The following is a 15,950-nucleotide window of genomic DNA, read 5'->3' as shown; positions in this document are numbered from 1 at the left end:
TCGTTGCAGGACCACACAGTGTAACGCGGCTTCAACCAACCGGCAGGACGCCGCAGTAGCTTTAATACAGCTAGTGTTATAAGATCGTATGCCATCGAATAGGAAATAACATCGGTGGGGGAAAGAATTGTAAATTTTTCTAGCACTCGATATAGAGAGTGTCGTTGACCATGTATCGTTATATGTACCGTTCTGACGGTGTTTTTCTTTTTCTTTCGGGGGGAGGGGGCAATCCTGATTCATAAAATGGCTTGTGTATTTACATATTGCTGCGCACAGCACCCGTACTTATTCCAATTAACAACTCCGTCTTCCTGGCAGATCGGGAAACTGTTCAAACGAAGTTTGTTTATACAGTGCTACCAGACAGGCTATCCCTGTCTGCTCTCTGATCCCTATACCCTTCTGCTCTCTGATCCGTATTGCTGTCTCCCTGCCTCTTAATGTTACGCCTATTTTACTTGATATTAGGAGAGAGAAATTGACCTGGCCAGGCCGTATAATGTGTAGGGCAGATAACCGGTGAACCAATAGATTTACAGAATGGTTGTCAAGGGGGGGGAAGGGCAGTCGAAGGTGGAAGAAAATTAGGTAAGGTGAATAAATTAGGAAATTTGCAGGCACAAGTTGAAAACAGCTAGCTCAAGACCGGGGTGACTAAAAATCACTCGGAGAGGCTTTCGTCTTGCAGTGAACAAAGAAATAAGACGACGACGATGATGGTGATGATGATGATCAGACAAGCGAGAACTCGGTTGTTAGTCATGCTGGCCATGACGTATGCCTTCCGAAAAGGGAAGGAACATCAGAACATGTGCTGCATTATTATTATATTTGTTTATTTTATCCAGTCATTATACATAATTCTATGCCGAACATTGAAAGGAACCATTGCCGGTCGTTTATTTTATCTGCTGCTCTACAACGACATAAGCTACTCAGCTTCCTTTTTGCACGCTCTTGATAAGTGATCACATGGCGCATGGTAACAGTGTCATAGGGGCGTTGTACGTCATCACTCAGTATTGCACAAATTTTCTGTACAAAACATTTAAGTGACGCGCTATTAAAAAAAGTGCTTACGCGCCTACTACAGCGCGTAACAGTAATCTAAGGTATATAAGCTCTGCTAGCGTTGTACACACGAACGGTGCACAGAATACGACAGGCAGTGAAGAAGTGTGGGCATGCGATGCCTGGCTCTCGTCCTGGTGTTACTTACTTCCGGCAGGTCGTACAATTGGTGCCAGGTTGCGTTACCACAAACCAAATTGTTTCTTTTACCTTTTTGTCCGACTCCGTGGGAGCTCTGCTTCGACTGCTTTTTTGAACGAATGCGTATTTTAGACGCGACCGCTTTTTTTACACATTCCTATCGAAGCTGCTCGCACCACTCCTGAAGAACCTTTCGTTTGACGTTACCATGGCCTTATCTACAACGGAATAAACAACAAATTAGGACTGTTTGGCTTTTGAAAAAAACTAGGTTATCGCAGAAGCTTTGGCCGCTGACTACTATGAAGCGGTGAATGTATTCGGAAATGCGTTTGCCAGTATACGGCATTCAAATGTGCATTACCCTTGAAAGATTATTACTACGTATTGGTAATAATCTAATAACGCCGCCTGTGTTAAGGCGCCCCACCGCCATCAGCACAGGCGGCGGTGAAACGCGACATGGAGCCGCCACCGACCACAACATCTGAACCTTTATGACGCCACAAAGCTTGAGCAAGAAAATGTTAATTAGGATCCCCGGAATGTGCCTTCGTCTTGCCGTGGCTAAGCTGGTAATGATGATGATGAGGTTGTACTTTAAGTCGAAAGAATTCTTTAGTAAAAGCATGCATTGTTTACGAAACCAAGTTCGAAAGAGTGTTGCAACTGGGGCTTCTTGATATGGCGTTTATTTCAAACAGTGTAGATTGAAAATAGTCCCTTGATATATATTTGCTGTCGTGCTACGGAAGTTATATTTCCGAAATAGTTGAAGTTATACAATATTCTTACAGCTATGTTTGCTTCTTCTGACGTAGCAACCTCGATTATTCCCTGTGAGACCGTATATAAGTGTGGTGCCTTCAATGTTGTGAATTTTCTAACTAGGCGTCACTGTGTGATTGATTTCTTCGAAATCGCCTTATCGGTTGCGCTATGCAATAGTGGCATCCTTACAGAGACTCCGTCCACCTTGCTACAAATGCCTGCGCATTCGTTGCATCACGCATCCTTGCCCTCAGAGCCACTCTAAGCTGGACAAAATTACGTGTTTGAGTAGAAAGTTCAAGAACATTTGTTTTTGTGCACTTATATGGCCTGTGTATGTGAACTTTAGAACTCTTGTCACTATATTATTTTTTATGTTCCTTGTCTGAAACTTCTACATAGTTTTGGGTAAATTTGCCAGTTAAAAGGAGTAGCCGGTGCCGTCTGCAGGAACCAACCTCTCCATTGACACAAATAATGCTAAAATTTTAGTAAAGAACGTGCCTATGTTCAGCGCGCTCCAAAAACCTTACATATCTTTTTTCTAAAAGAACGAACTGCTGGTTATTATCATCATGCTTTCTTGTATTTTCCGCTATTGCTATTTCACCTATTACTAATAAGTTCCCTGGTACCACTGTATTTTCTTCTAGACAATTTTTTGCATTCTTTATTTGTTGAACATTAATACTACTTCACTTGATATTTTTGCGGTAGAACATAGAGAACTGCAGTAGCCAATGTGTTGCCCACGACATTCTCGCGAGAGCAATATATGTGTGGCAAAACGTAGCATGTCGAACTGAGTTTTATCAGGTTCGTTCATTATTAGGCTTCTTTTATTGTTTTAGGCTTCTGAGGCTACAAGCAGACCAGAGAGCTCTATATCATATTGAGCGTCTGCATCGCACATCACATGCTCAATCGCTCCTTGATTGTCTCATTCACCACCCGTTATCTCGCGTGAGAAAAATGGCGGCATTATTTATGGATATCACTGACATTTTTGAACATACTGCTTCAGTTACGTCTACGCTTACAAAAGGTGTCACGAAACACGTATTCCCCATTTACCTCACAATCCCTGACATACACAAAAAGTCTGATATGCCTGTTTCGGCAATATTCCAATTGTATCAGTCTCACATGTTCGAAAGGTTTCCAGATTATCTTCAACTATTCACACATGCATCTGTGCACAGCAACGGTCAAGGAGCCTTTGCATCTTTTTTCTGCCCTACGACTCAAGTACGGCATATCTTTCAAATACCTCATCCAACTTCGTCAAGAACTGCGGAGCTAGCAGCGATTAATGTTGCACTTAAATACGTGCAAGAGGAGTTAACTACACCGAAGATTGCTTGCTATGTTTACGGACTCTCGCGCTGCCCTTAGCAGGTTACAAGGCAGTGAGATTGATTGCCCAGTTGTGCACAGCATTACTGACTCCGCAAGCAAAATTTCATCACATCGGGTATCTCTCGTTGCTCAATGGATACCTTCACACGTAGGAATCGCCGGAAATGAAGAGGCTGATCGACTGGCTTCAACTTGCTGTCATAACAACTGTGACTGCCCAGAAATTTTGTCCAAGCTTGATGACGCTCGTCTGCTGATTCTTCGGTACCTAATCAAGTAGCATTTCAGCCACCGCGTTGCCAATGGAACGTTCCCGCCACGGGTTCGCGGTCTAGGCTTGCCTCGTCGCTCTAGAGCGCAACTACTCAAGATGAGGGTTGGCTGCGTGGACGTGAACGAACGTTTATACAGACAAGGACGTGTGGCCAGTCCACCGTGCACTTCTTGTGGCTGCTGCGAGACACTTCAGCACATTATACTGGAGTAGGACCCGTTTTCAGTGCGCAGCGCATGTCGCCAGTGAGAAACTATCATCTCCTTGGCCTGCGGTGTGCGACACTCGACGAATGTTTGTGTTGCACACAAACATTCGTTATTGTGCGTCTAAACGTGATCAGGCTCATCGCGCTCTACTTGCTTTTTGGAGTTAACTAACCTAGGTTCACGTTTGCAGCGTCGAAACTATTCTATTCAACATTCTGTTGTAACGTGACCTTCAGTGACCGGTCATACTGTGTGCAATCTGTACTGTGTGCGCTACTTTATTCTTTAGATTTATCCTGTTGCTCATTCTTTCCTTTTTCCTCCCCTCCCTCCTATCTTCAATTGCTGGGTTGCTGTCACCTCCCTTCTGAAGAGTAGGCAGGCATTGTGTCCCTTACGGTGGCAGTTGCCAGCCAGCTCCTCGCTTTTCCTTTCCTGATAAATGTATATATGTGTTCAAACCAAATAATAACAATTATTATTATTTTCACGATTGAAAGATCGAGTGCCTTTTCATTGAATTTATTACTGCAGAATACTATTTTTCTTGCCTCTAAGATCTTATCAAAATCGTCACCATACAAAAGCAAGCGCGACAAAAATAAGAAAACCGTTGCACTATTCTGCGTAACGATTAGTTTTTATTGCACGTCCAAGCCATAGTATTTGAGTACGATATATTAGAGCTGGATTCCTACAGAATATATTTCATTGCGATAGCAATTGTATGGACATTCCAGGCGCTTTCTTGGCGTCGCCATCGCCGTGATGTTCGGTATAAAGTCTAAGGGCGATAACACCATCTCCGCTTGTTAACTGCACGGGCTTCATTTAGGCCCATGTAGAGATCTTGGAATAAAACCTTAATTATCAAATAAAAGACTAAAATCTATCCTGTGGCGTTGTATTCCAGTGCAAAAGCTCAGAAAGGGCCCTAAATATGTAACTGTCTTTAACTGCAGGAACCAACCACATCCTCTGCTGATGCGTTTCTTTATTTTATTTTTGCATTCTACGGCGACCGCGGAAGCAGGTTTTCAACTTTGTAGTTTAAATCCTGTAGAATGTAGTTTGCACTTTTCTCATCGCTAATTCAACATCTTGATAAAACTGACCTATTTCATCATCCTCCTCACTGGAAGTTGGAGTGTATAGGCTTGTACTGTCTTTAGTTTCTGTCTAATATTAAGTTTTATTACGGCTACTGCTACCCTTTGATTAATGCTTTAGAATTCGTCAATGTTGCCCACTATGTTCTTGCGGATTAGGAATCCTACTCCTTATTGCTTCTTATCTGGAAGTCCTCTATAGCAGAAAACGTGGCCATTAGTCAGCACTGGTTAAGCTTCGCCAGTTCTTCTAACCTCGCCAAGGCCAATGATATTTAACAGGGAGAGGCGGGCTAGTTGGTGGTCGATATTGGAATGCATTATGTAACCGTGCAAACGACAACGGACAAGGAAAGAAACACACAAGACGGTCGCGGAACTTGAGTTGAAGTTCCGCGCCTGGTCCTGTGTGTTTCTTTCCTCGTCCGTTGACGTTTGCGCGGTTACATGATACATGCCGATGATATCCCAGTCAACGCCTGATAGTTGTTCCTCAAAGAGTGCTGCTAAGCAAATTTCACTCCAGAGAGTTCGGGCGTTAAACGTTGTCATGTTCAGTGTATAGCGATCTAGAATAGCGGCTATTCCAGTTCACTACAGCCATGTGGTACTTAGCGTTGATATCGCGGCCAACGCGGCGTGCGACGACGAGTCCGCTGGCTGTAAGCTGGCTGAGGGCATTGCGGCTCGCTGAGAGCAACCATGTTTGGTTACGTCTGGCGCGTCGTAGGCGCCAGCATTTGCGCTGCGCGCCACGGTGACATTTAGTAGGCGAAGCCTTGAATGAATGAATGAATGAATGAATGAATGAATGAACTTTATTCCCCATTTAAGAAAGGGGAGGGGCCGGGGAGAGAGAGGGAGGTCTAAGTACTCCAGTCCCAGCAGGCGTCCGTCACCACATTATGTTGCTAGACGTCCGTCTACCAGTCGTGGTAGGCCTCCACTACCTCCTCAGCCCACCTCAGGACTCGGTCCTGTAGGGTGGGATCGGAGCTGCGCAGAGCAGTCTCCCACAGCTCCTCGCTACTAATTAATGGTCTAAGCGTGCGGGGGGGGGGGGGAGTTTTGATGGGGCATTGCCACATGATATGGGATAGATCTGCTACGGGGACAGGGCAAAAGCGACACTTGGGTGTCGGGTATGTGGCGGGAAAGAATACGTGCAAAGTGCGCGGGGCAAGAAAAGTGCGAGTTTGTAGGTGTCGCCACAGTATTTCTCTCTGGCGCGTTCTAGGCACAGAGAGAGGTGGATACATTAGGCGTTGGTGTTTGTAATGTGTGCAAATTTCATGGAATGTGACGAGAGTGTCTTTATTGGTGTGTTGTTGGGAGTCATTGGATTCTAGAGTTAGGCCCATATTTGCGGCCACTCGGCCCGTGAATCCTCGAGCAGCGGCATGAGCCATTTCGTTGCCGTGGAGTCCTCAATGTGCTAGAGTCCATACGAGAGCGATGTCAACATGTCCCGCTACGCCATTGCCTTCGCGATGCAAGACATCCAAGAAAGAACCGAAGCATAGTGAACGGGATCACACGTGACCTTTCACTACTAACAATTCTGCTTTTTCTGAACGGATTGAAGTACTTTTTAGGGCAAGGCATTCTTGAAATGCTTTCATTTTAGCTTCAAATGCATTTCTCAAATTCGATAAAAAGTGGTGCAGGCCCCCTTTAATGCATAATGTTGCAGTAACAGCACTAGAGTTTTACGGCAGCGTGGTGCTATGAGGAACGTTGTTGTTGTTGGTCTAAGTGGTCGTGGCGCATACGTGAATCAGGTGGTTAATGTGCGTAATAAGGCGAAGAAGAAGCAAAGGTTATTACACGCGACCGTACACACGTGATTGGAGGAAGAAGATTTTCGCAGCTCGCTACTGGCCGCTTCCATTCGTTTCTCTGTTGTGCGTGAAAAAGTGGGACTCATGGCCGACGCTACCGTGACCTACCGTCAGAGCCGCTTTGAAGGACTGATCCCACTTTTCTTGGCGAGCGAAGAGCCGCCTCGCAACGCGCCGAACTCCATCTTTCGGTCCCGCAACTTGTGCCTGCTGGTATTCTTCGTGATCGCCATCATGACTGCGGCGTGCGCCTGCGCCGCCGTAGTAGCAGCTACTGCAGAGTACTTCAAGTCGACGCCCTTGGACACGGCCAGAAGTGGCGAGGAAGAAGACGTGGCCATTCCCAAAAGGTCAGCTCGCGTAGCCTACCAGCTGCTCTCGCAAGACACGCCTCGGAAGCGGGTCTTCTGTTTTGTCAACACCAGCTTGCCGTCGGGGTCGCCGCGCGCGTTTGACGTCGACAACGTGTCACTTACACTCTGCGACGCGCTCGTCTACGTCGCGGTCGGCTTGGACCCCGAGGAATCCTCTATTCGCTTCAAGAACCCCGTCGAAGACGAAGAGGCCATCCAGAAGCTGTCCAAGGTCAAGGCACCGGAGCAGACATCCATTATTGAGACGTACGCATGTGTCGGAGGCGAAGATAGCGACAGCGCAGACTTTAAGAGAGTAATACGTACCAAGAAGTCACGCTTGACTTTCATTCGCAAGGCGGCGCAGTGGGTGCGACAGAGGGGCTTGAGCGGTCTCGTTCTGTACTGGAAGTATCCGACTGAGACGTCGAAGACCAATCTGAGCACCCTCTTGAACACGATGCGCATATACTTCGACAAGGACAAGATCCGGATGGCCGTCGTGGTGCCCTGGAACGTGGTCACTCGCCGGCATGCCTACTTCGTTCGCTCGCTGTTCGACCGGCTGGACGTGGTCATTGTGGATACCCACAGGACCGTAGAATCAAGCTCCTTTCCTGTGACGACTTGCCAGAGTCCCGTGAGAGCCGTGTTCAGGGCCAGGTACCACGGCCAGGCGGGCCTGTCTTCAGTGGTGGAGGCGCTCGCCGCAGCCACCACAGAGCACGACGTCCTCTTCAAGGTCGTCTTCAGCGTCTCCTTGGCTGGAGTGTCGTTCACGCTGAAGCACCCACACTTGAAGAACGGCCGCATCGGTATCAAGGCCGTTGGACCGGGCAGGCCATTTGGCCACACCAACCTTACCGGAATCGCCAGCTATTATGACATCGTGGAGACTCTGTTGGTAAACCGTAGCTGGACGCGGTTCCTGCACGGCTACTCTCGGTGCGTGGTGGCACACACCCACGACCAGTGGATCGGATTCGAAGACAGGGTCAGCCTGCGCGCTAAGAAATCCATCTTGCGCCGAACGCATGGTATGGCCGTGTGGGACTTGAGCATGGACGACTTCGCGGGTGACTTCGGTTCCACATGGCCACTTCTGCGTGAGATACACGACTTGGTGCAGAGCCAGAACCCGTACACGGTCGTGACGGATACCGTGCCGTTGGGGCCCTAATGCTTATGCGACAAGTTGGGGTAATAATGGAACAAAGTGGTTGAGGAGCCGCGAGATGTACATAACTGTTTTTGTAAGATGGGGACGGATTTTAATTGAACCATAATGTTTTCAGTAATAATTAAACTCCACAGAAAATAAAATACATAAAATTTCAGAGGATTTTGATGCTTATACTGGATGGCTGCAAACATGCTGTTTTTGCACATCTGCGCTTTCGTACACTGTTTGATTTTAACCGCGAAGTCGCAGCCTGTATTTCCGGCCTCAGTGCCAGCATTTCGATGGGGGGTAATTCTAAAAAAAATATAGTGACGTTTCCATTCGAGAACGCGGGTTACGCCCAAACGCATGGGCGCTGTTTCGGAGTTTCTAAGTTATGCCGTCTTTCCTGGCACACTAACATTGTCGCAAGCCGCCTAGCACGTTCTAAGGAAGTATCATAGGCATGCGTAGACCACGCGTTTCGCCGGTCTTGTTCAGCTCGTGCCCAGCGCTTGCCGACGACTTCGGGATCGCTTGTCTGGGGCTCGGCCTGCAACTGCTTGTAAACTGCTCCGCCCTTTTAGCTCGGCTCTCAGCCTCTCGGTCACCACACGAACCCGGTACATCCATAGCACACGCACAGACCGTAGTAGCTGACAGTGGAGGCGAACCTCGCGTGCCTCCACCTACTCTCCTCCTCCGCGATGATTCGCCACATCCCCCTCCCCCCTTCGCCGCACGTTGCCCTCTACCTTCCCTGGTGAGCGCGCCTCCTCTCCACCTCCAGCACCCTCCTTCTCCGGACCCGCCGTGGTTGCTCAGTGGCTATGGTGTTGGGCTGCTGAGCACGAGGTCGCGGGATCGAATCCCGGCCACTGCGGCCGCATTTCGATGGGGGCGAAATGCGAAAACACCCGTGTGCTTAGATTTAGGTGCACGTTAAAGAACCCCAGGTGGTCGAAATTTCCGGAGTCCTCCACTACGGCGTGCCTCATAATCAGAAAGTGGTTTTGGCACGTAAAACCCCAAATATTATTATTATTATCCTTCTCCGGCTCTCGCTTCCCTCTTCTAATTCGACGGCCTCCGACTTAACCTCGCCCATTTCACAGACGGTGCACGTAAGATATTGCGTAAAATGTTCGTGCACGTCTATTTATGAAGCTAGTGCAAGAACTGCATACGTCCACTACGGCATCCTTCATAAGCCAATGTGGCATTCTGGCATGTTAAGCCCCGAAGAATAAGGAGTTTGTCTTCTGACGTAAATAAAGTTGGCATTATACACTTTAAAGAGCCTTTACACTTCTTGTAAAACACGTTAGGACAACATAGCTTTACCACGACACATTAATTTCTCGTTCCAACACCCATTATTGCTTAATTATTAAAAAGAGAAATCCAGTGGGAAGCCTACGAGCGACGTTATATATTGATAAATTTAATCTGTAAAAGCCAATTGCCCTTCATTCTAAGCCGCACGAAGCCACGCGTCAGGTCATTTGATTCACTTGGGCTCCAGAAAGACACCGCTTCGCTTTATGACGTCACACTAGTGAGCATTCATATGGCTACCTATACGCGTCTCTATACGCATGAAGACTCCATCCTGTCTGAAGATCGCTCTTACGAGCTATCAAACAGTCAAAAACGATATATACCGGGTGTTTCTTTAGAATATTTAAAATTTAAAGAAATTGCTTATGGCAGCACAATTACAACCTCTGATCTAAATTATTCGATGAGGCTGCCATTGCTACTACGAGAAATGTAAATGCCTAGTTAAATAATAAACATAATTATCCTAATTAACTTCTTATTTAATGATATAATGGCACATATCTATATCTACGAATTATAGCCAGTATGTTCGCAAGGTGCACGTATCCACCTTGAATAAATTCTGAGGACTGAACCATTGTAGAGATATTAATTTTCAATGTCTCCCACTAAATGCATTGGCGTTCCAGTTACTTCTTTTAAGAAAATACTGTTTTATGCATTGAAGCACAAAAGTAATGGTTACGCCAAACTTTGGGGATAAAGCCTCAGCCCGGTGAAAAACTAGCCCGTCAACGTGTTTTAACCTATATTAACTTTTGTCACGCGCGCGCAAGTAAACGTGAACGAACATCGCTCTATGACAGCGGAAACTGTCTGTGAAAACACTGGAGTTAGGAATCGCGGCCGCAGCCGCGAGGCAATTGACATCCGTGCATATATCGCTTCAAAGCGTACGAAACGTCGAATGCACAGCGCATACGAAGCTACCAGCACTACGCGCACTCTGCAAACATGCAGACCACTTTGAATATGAGGCCCGCGCGGGCGCGCCCTTTAGCCACGTCGCAGACCACTTTCAAGACACACGAGCACCGGCAACGCATCCTCCATTCTCGTGGTCCGCGGCGGTTGCCTCCACTCTGTACGGAGCGGCGGACAAGGAGGATATCGAGGCACCGTAGCAGCCACCGGAGAAGAACGCTCTAAAACACCTGAAGGGGCTTTAGAACGCCTCTCCTCTCTCGCCTCATCCCCTTGCCTCGCTCGCCACAGGAGAGGGCCACACTGGGGTTATTAGCAAAAACACCTTCACTCTGTGATCAATAATGCGTCGACAATGCCATTGGGCTGCATACATCTAGGTATTTCAATTATTAAAAACAAGAAAAATGACCCCTCGCTGTTCCAATGTTTAGTTACTAAGAGGGTTTCCCGTCGTTGGTGCTGGTTATTCAAAAAATAGTGGAAATATATTCAGTATCTCGGATATTTACTATGAGATTGTAGTATACGGAACCGAATAAAAGGCTATTCGATTAGTTATGCGAAATTTTCGAATTTCTCCCACCCCTATTGTAGACGCGGAGCTCGTGTAGCGCTGCGCGTGCTCGCTTGGCACGTGGCGCTCGCACTCCGCGTGTTCTCGGTCTTTCTCTCGTCACTGAGTAGGTGGACGGCATATTTAAAACAATGATACATTATCTTTGTTTTGGCGACGGCTGCGAACAATTACTAGTGGAATGACTTGCAAAGGCTTTGGAAAGAATAAAGTGCTTTATGATAGAGAGTGAGCAATTGGCGATTGTGTTGACAACTACACTTGTCCTTCTGTCTCGTGGTCGCCTCACAGGCTCGCAGACCACGGGTAGAACTTTCGGAAAAATGCCCATTATATTTGCCCTTTAGCTTGCTGCCAAAGCCTGCTGCTGCACGCTTTTAGCACATTCCGGCACTGGCCACTTAACTGCGACAATGTTTCTCATCAGCTGGTCCTGTAGCACGCTTCCTCCCGAAAGGGGCCAGCGTTGAGTGAATGTGCCCGCACGTATACGAAGCTTACTGAACGTTGTCGCTGTGTAAGTCATCATTCCGTTGGGCGCCACGGGTCCACTTCCACCGACGAAACGTCGTTTCAGGGGCCCAAAGGAATGACGAAGTAAATTTGGCTGCCCACCGGCATCGAAGCCCTAGGCCAACGCCGCAGACAGCAAGGAGATAACGCAAGCTGCTCGCGGGGCCCCTGACCTCGGAGACGGTGGTGACCTCGGAGACGTGACGAAAGCACTGCGTCAGCCTCATACAGTTGTCGCGATGCTTCCAAGCTAATGAGTGACCTTGACTTGGTAAGGGATAGCCACAGCAAAGTGGAGCTATATCGGAGTATGTGCCGTATAGTAGAATCAACGAAAGTTTCACAATTACCACTGCACGTGTTGAACAAGTGGGACTTCAGGAACACGGTCTGTCGCTACATCGCTCGAGTGATATGCGAATTACCGTCGACAGTCATCGTGTGATAAGTCTTGCCGTAGTTGTTCTTGAAAATAATTTGTCGTCACATATATGTAGCAATTGGTCTCACTTACCAGCTATTTCCTCCCGTTATACTCTCTTTAGAAAGTAAGCAAATGCAGCAATAGAAGAGTAATATTTTAATTGTTTTCTAATTAAGCCATGTCGCCTCCAATTCCAAATTATGGATACAAAGTCCTCACAGGATCATGAAGTGTAACGCGGTTCCAACTAACGGGGAGGACGCCGCAGCAGTTTTATTACACCTAGTGTTAAACGCTAGAATAGCAGCTTGGGCTTGTTCGTTTTGCATCCTGGTGTTAACAGAGCAAAATGTAGACGAGTGCAGTAGTGTAGTGTGTAAAATGTAGTAGTGGTGTCGTCTTCTTGTCTCGTCTCTCGTCTACATTTTGCGCTGTTAATACCAAGAGTGTTAAACGACCACAGGTCTTCGAGTGGGAATTTGCATAGGTGGGCGAAAAAAAAATGACGAAAATTTTCGCAGCAGGCTCTACACAAATGGTCTTGGCGTCCATGTCTCCCTTCTACGTTTCCTTTTAACGCCGTTTCTTACTTCTCTTTTGACAAGAATGGCTCACAAACTGACTTCGGTATTTCCATACCACATGTGCACGTACACCCATACTTGACGCAAATGAGAATTAAAGTTCGCGTTTAACGGGCACTTACAGTCTCGTGACGTTCCGGCTTCTTGGTAGAGCGGAAAACTGCGCAAGCGACGATGATTTATAGCGTGTTACTAGACAGGCGAGAAATCGGTCGTCAGTCATGCTGGCCACGACGCACGTGGTCGTAAGAGGAAATTAAGAGCGGAACGCATGCTGCGATATTCATTTTCTTTCTTTGCTTATTGAATGAGTCATTGGATTGAAAGCAACAGGTTTCCGGTCGTTCCTGTACTGCTCTACGATGGCAAAAGTTACCGAGCTTACTCTTTGCATGCTGTTCGTAAGCGATTGCGCAGCACGTGGTAACGATGTCATAGCAGCAGTAACACATCAGCATTCAGTGTTGCGCCAGCTTCCTGCAAGTACGACGCTTCTACCTGACGAGGTCTGAAAAAAAGAAAGTTTACGCGTGCTGTAGCGTGTAGTAATGTAAGGTATATAAGCTCTGCCTACATTGTGTAGACACGAACGCTGCACTCTGCATGTACAACAGGCCGCGAGAAAGCTTCAGCATGCGATACCTGGTTCTTGCGCTTGTGCTATTTACTGCTGGTAAGTGTCACAGAATAGTTCCAGATTGCTAACGTTCCCCCCATAAGCGTAAATTTCAGAATCTCTGAACGAGCTAAAGTCAGTTTCGTCTTTTGCCTTTCTGTCCGACTCCAGGAAAGGTCGTATGCTTAAACCTACTGTATTCTGACAGCTTTTTGTACAAAAACGTATTTTTGGCGACCACGCTTGTTCGTGTCTTTAATGAAGCAAGGTGCATCATTTGTAAAAAAAAAAAAAAAAAACACGTTTAATTTGACGTTGCCATCAGGTTGTTTACATGATATAAAAGAAAAAAAATCTTTAAGAGCATTTGTTCTGTGAACGAAACCGCCGTAGATAATAATAAAAAAAGCTATATGTGCGCTGTCAAACTCAAACACAATTCGTGTACATGAGCCCACAAATTAGCTTAGCTTATTTCTGCGAATGGCTATCTTCTCCATACGGATGTGTCTTGGTGTCCCTGGTTTATTTAAAGTAAACGTTAACTTCTTGCCAAATTTTATGGGTTATAGTGATGTCAGTGCTCAGTCAAAAGGTAACATTTTAGCTTGAAACAAGTTATCCTGGCATATAGATTATCAGAACAAATTCGTTATAAGGTCTCCGTGGACTCCACCTGACTCGGCTATCTTTCAGAGGTGAAAAGCAAGCGCACTATGCACGGTTTTGAGGACAGAGTTTGTAACTCTCAGATTGTTACCGAGGAAGCTATACGGCCGCTAAGTACTACGGAACAATGAAAGTAGTCAGAAATAAGTTTGCAAGTACGTGGCATTGAAGTGTGCATTACCCATGGAATATCATTACCGTGCATTTTGGCTTTCGGCGCAGCCGACTTTTGACCATTCGTAGACGATTTCGACGCAGCGGGTAAACGCACCCCGGGACCGTCAGCTTATACGAGGCGGTAAAATACGATGCCGCGATAGTTCCTCTTCTGGCCGTGGGAAGAAACATGCCGCCAACGTGAGCGTCATATAAACATTTCAGACGCGTCCGCAAAGCTCTCGCGCTACAGACCGTGTGCCTCAAAGAGCACAGCGCCGCTTCCTTTTCACAATCTCTCTCTCTCTCTCTCTCTCTTTCTCTCTCTCTCAAAGATCGAGTTAGCGTTCGGCGAACAGCGCGACCTCCAAACCGGTTGCGCCATATCACGCGTCTTTTCGTGCAGAAAGTCCGTACGAAAACGGGAAACAGAGCAAAAAAGAAAAAGAAAAAAATAATTTGGTCCGTTAAAGGAATAATGCACCGGCCGGCGTACAGTATTTGGTGCAACGATGATATTTAGGTAGGGTTCATTATTGTTTTGTTACGTAATTGCGTAGAGAACAAAGACCGTGATCGGCGCATCTGCGGGAATAATATTGGTGGCTGTACCTACACGCCAACTCGTTATGTTTGCGCTGTCCTCTGTTGAACCGTGTCGGTCGATAACCTAGCCTCCGGGATACGGAAATCCGCAGAAGACCTGGATCAAAATTTTTAAAAATCTGCTTCTTGGAGTGAACGTGCGGAAGTTACTTTATGTACACCGCAGTGCTTTTGCAAAGGCTTTGACGTTTTTATTAGTGTACATGGCAAGAAACCACAGTTCGTCAGTGCACGCGGATTCAGCACGAGAAACATTGCTTTGTATCATAAAATGGGTGCCAAGGGAAGGGAAGCGCAGTGGAGAATGGCGCAGAGCTAAATAAAAAAAAATGCAGCCACTGGATGGTGTCTGTTGGTGTAATAATGATAATGAGGATCACTGAGATAGGCTTTCGTCCTGCCGTGGATAGGCTGGTAATGATGATGACGACGTTATACTTTAGGTCGACTGCAGTTTTTAGTAAACACATGCATTGTTTACGAAACGAAGCTTGAAATTGAATTGTGACAAGGGCTTGTTGGATATGGCAGTGATGTTAACGCTTTTTGGAAACAAACCCTCAATACTTTTTTTTTGTTGTACTGTGCAAGCTCTATTTCCGAAAGTGTATGACTTTCTCACCATATTTTTACAGCCATCTGTGCTTCTTCTGATGGAGAAGCATCGAACATTCCCTGTGAGACCGTAAGTGTGGCGCATGCAATGCTGAATTTTCGAGCGAAGCTTCACTGTTTGCAGATTTGTTTAAAATGGCCTCGCTCTAAGTGATAGTGGCATCTTTGCAGACACCGTGTCCACCTGGCTACAAATGCCTGCGCATTCGTTGCGTCACGTATCCTTGCCCAGAGAGCCACTGTAAGTTGAACAAAACCACGTGCATGGGTAGTAATATCAGAAACATTTGTTTTCGTGCATTTATGTCGTCTGTAGGTCGGCCTTAAAGCTGGTGCCACTATAACATTTTTTATATCCTTCGTTTGAAACTTTTACATCGTTTGGGGCACATAGGTCAATTAAAAGGAGCAGCAGGTGCCGTCTACAGTTACCAACATCTCCTTGAAAATAAGCAATATAAATGAAATATAGCTAAAAAAATGCCTATGATCTGCGCGTCTGAAAACCTAGTATATTTTTCTGAAAGCCGTAATTGCCGATTCTTGAGATCATGGTTTCATGTCTGTTTAACCTATTACTAATTCGTGACATGGTACCGCTGCACTATGTTCAATACATCTTTTTTTTT

General features: G+C 46.5%; 1 protein-coding gene across 1 annotated transcript; it reads left to right on the top strand.

Moving 5' to 3' along the window:
- Positions 1-6,862: 6,862 nt before the first annotated feature.
- Positions 6,863-8,387, top strand: LOC142586280 (chitinase-3-like protein 2). Its single transcript, XM_075697528.1, has one exon. The coding sequence runs from the start codon at positions 6,863-6,865 to the stop codon at positions 8,309-8,311; it is 1,449 nt and encodes a 482-aa protein (XP_075553643.1). The 3' UTR covers positions 8,312-8,387.
- The last annotated feature ends 7,563 nt before the right edge of the window (positions 8,388-15,950 follow it).

The sequence above is a fragment of the Dermacentor variabilis genome, chromosome 6 (assembly GCF_050947875.1).
Source record: "Dermacentor variabilis isolate Ectoservices chromosome 6, ASM5094787v1, whole genome shotgun sequence".
NCBI lineage: Eukaryota > Metazoa > Arthropoda > Arachnida > Ixodida > Ixodidae > Dermacentor > Dermacentor variabilis.
This window is presented reverse-complemented; position numbering and strand designations above follow the sequence as displayed.

Excerpts from the sequence above, each read along its gene's own strand:
- LOC142586280 (XM_075697528.1), top strand. The coding sequence starts at position 6,863 with ATGGCCGACGCTACCGTGACCTACCGTCAGAGCCGCTTTGAAGGACTG.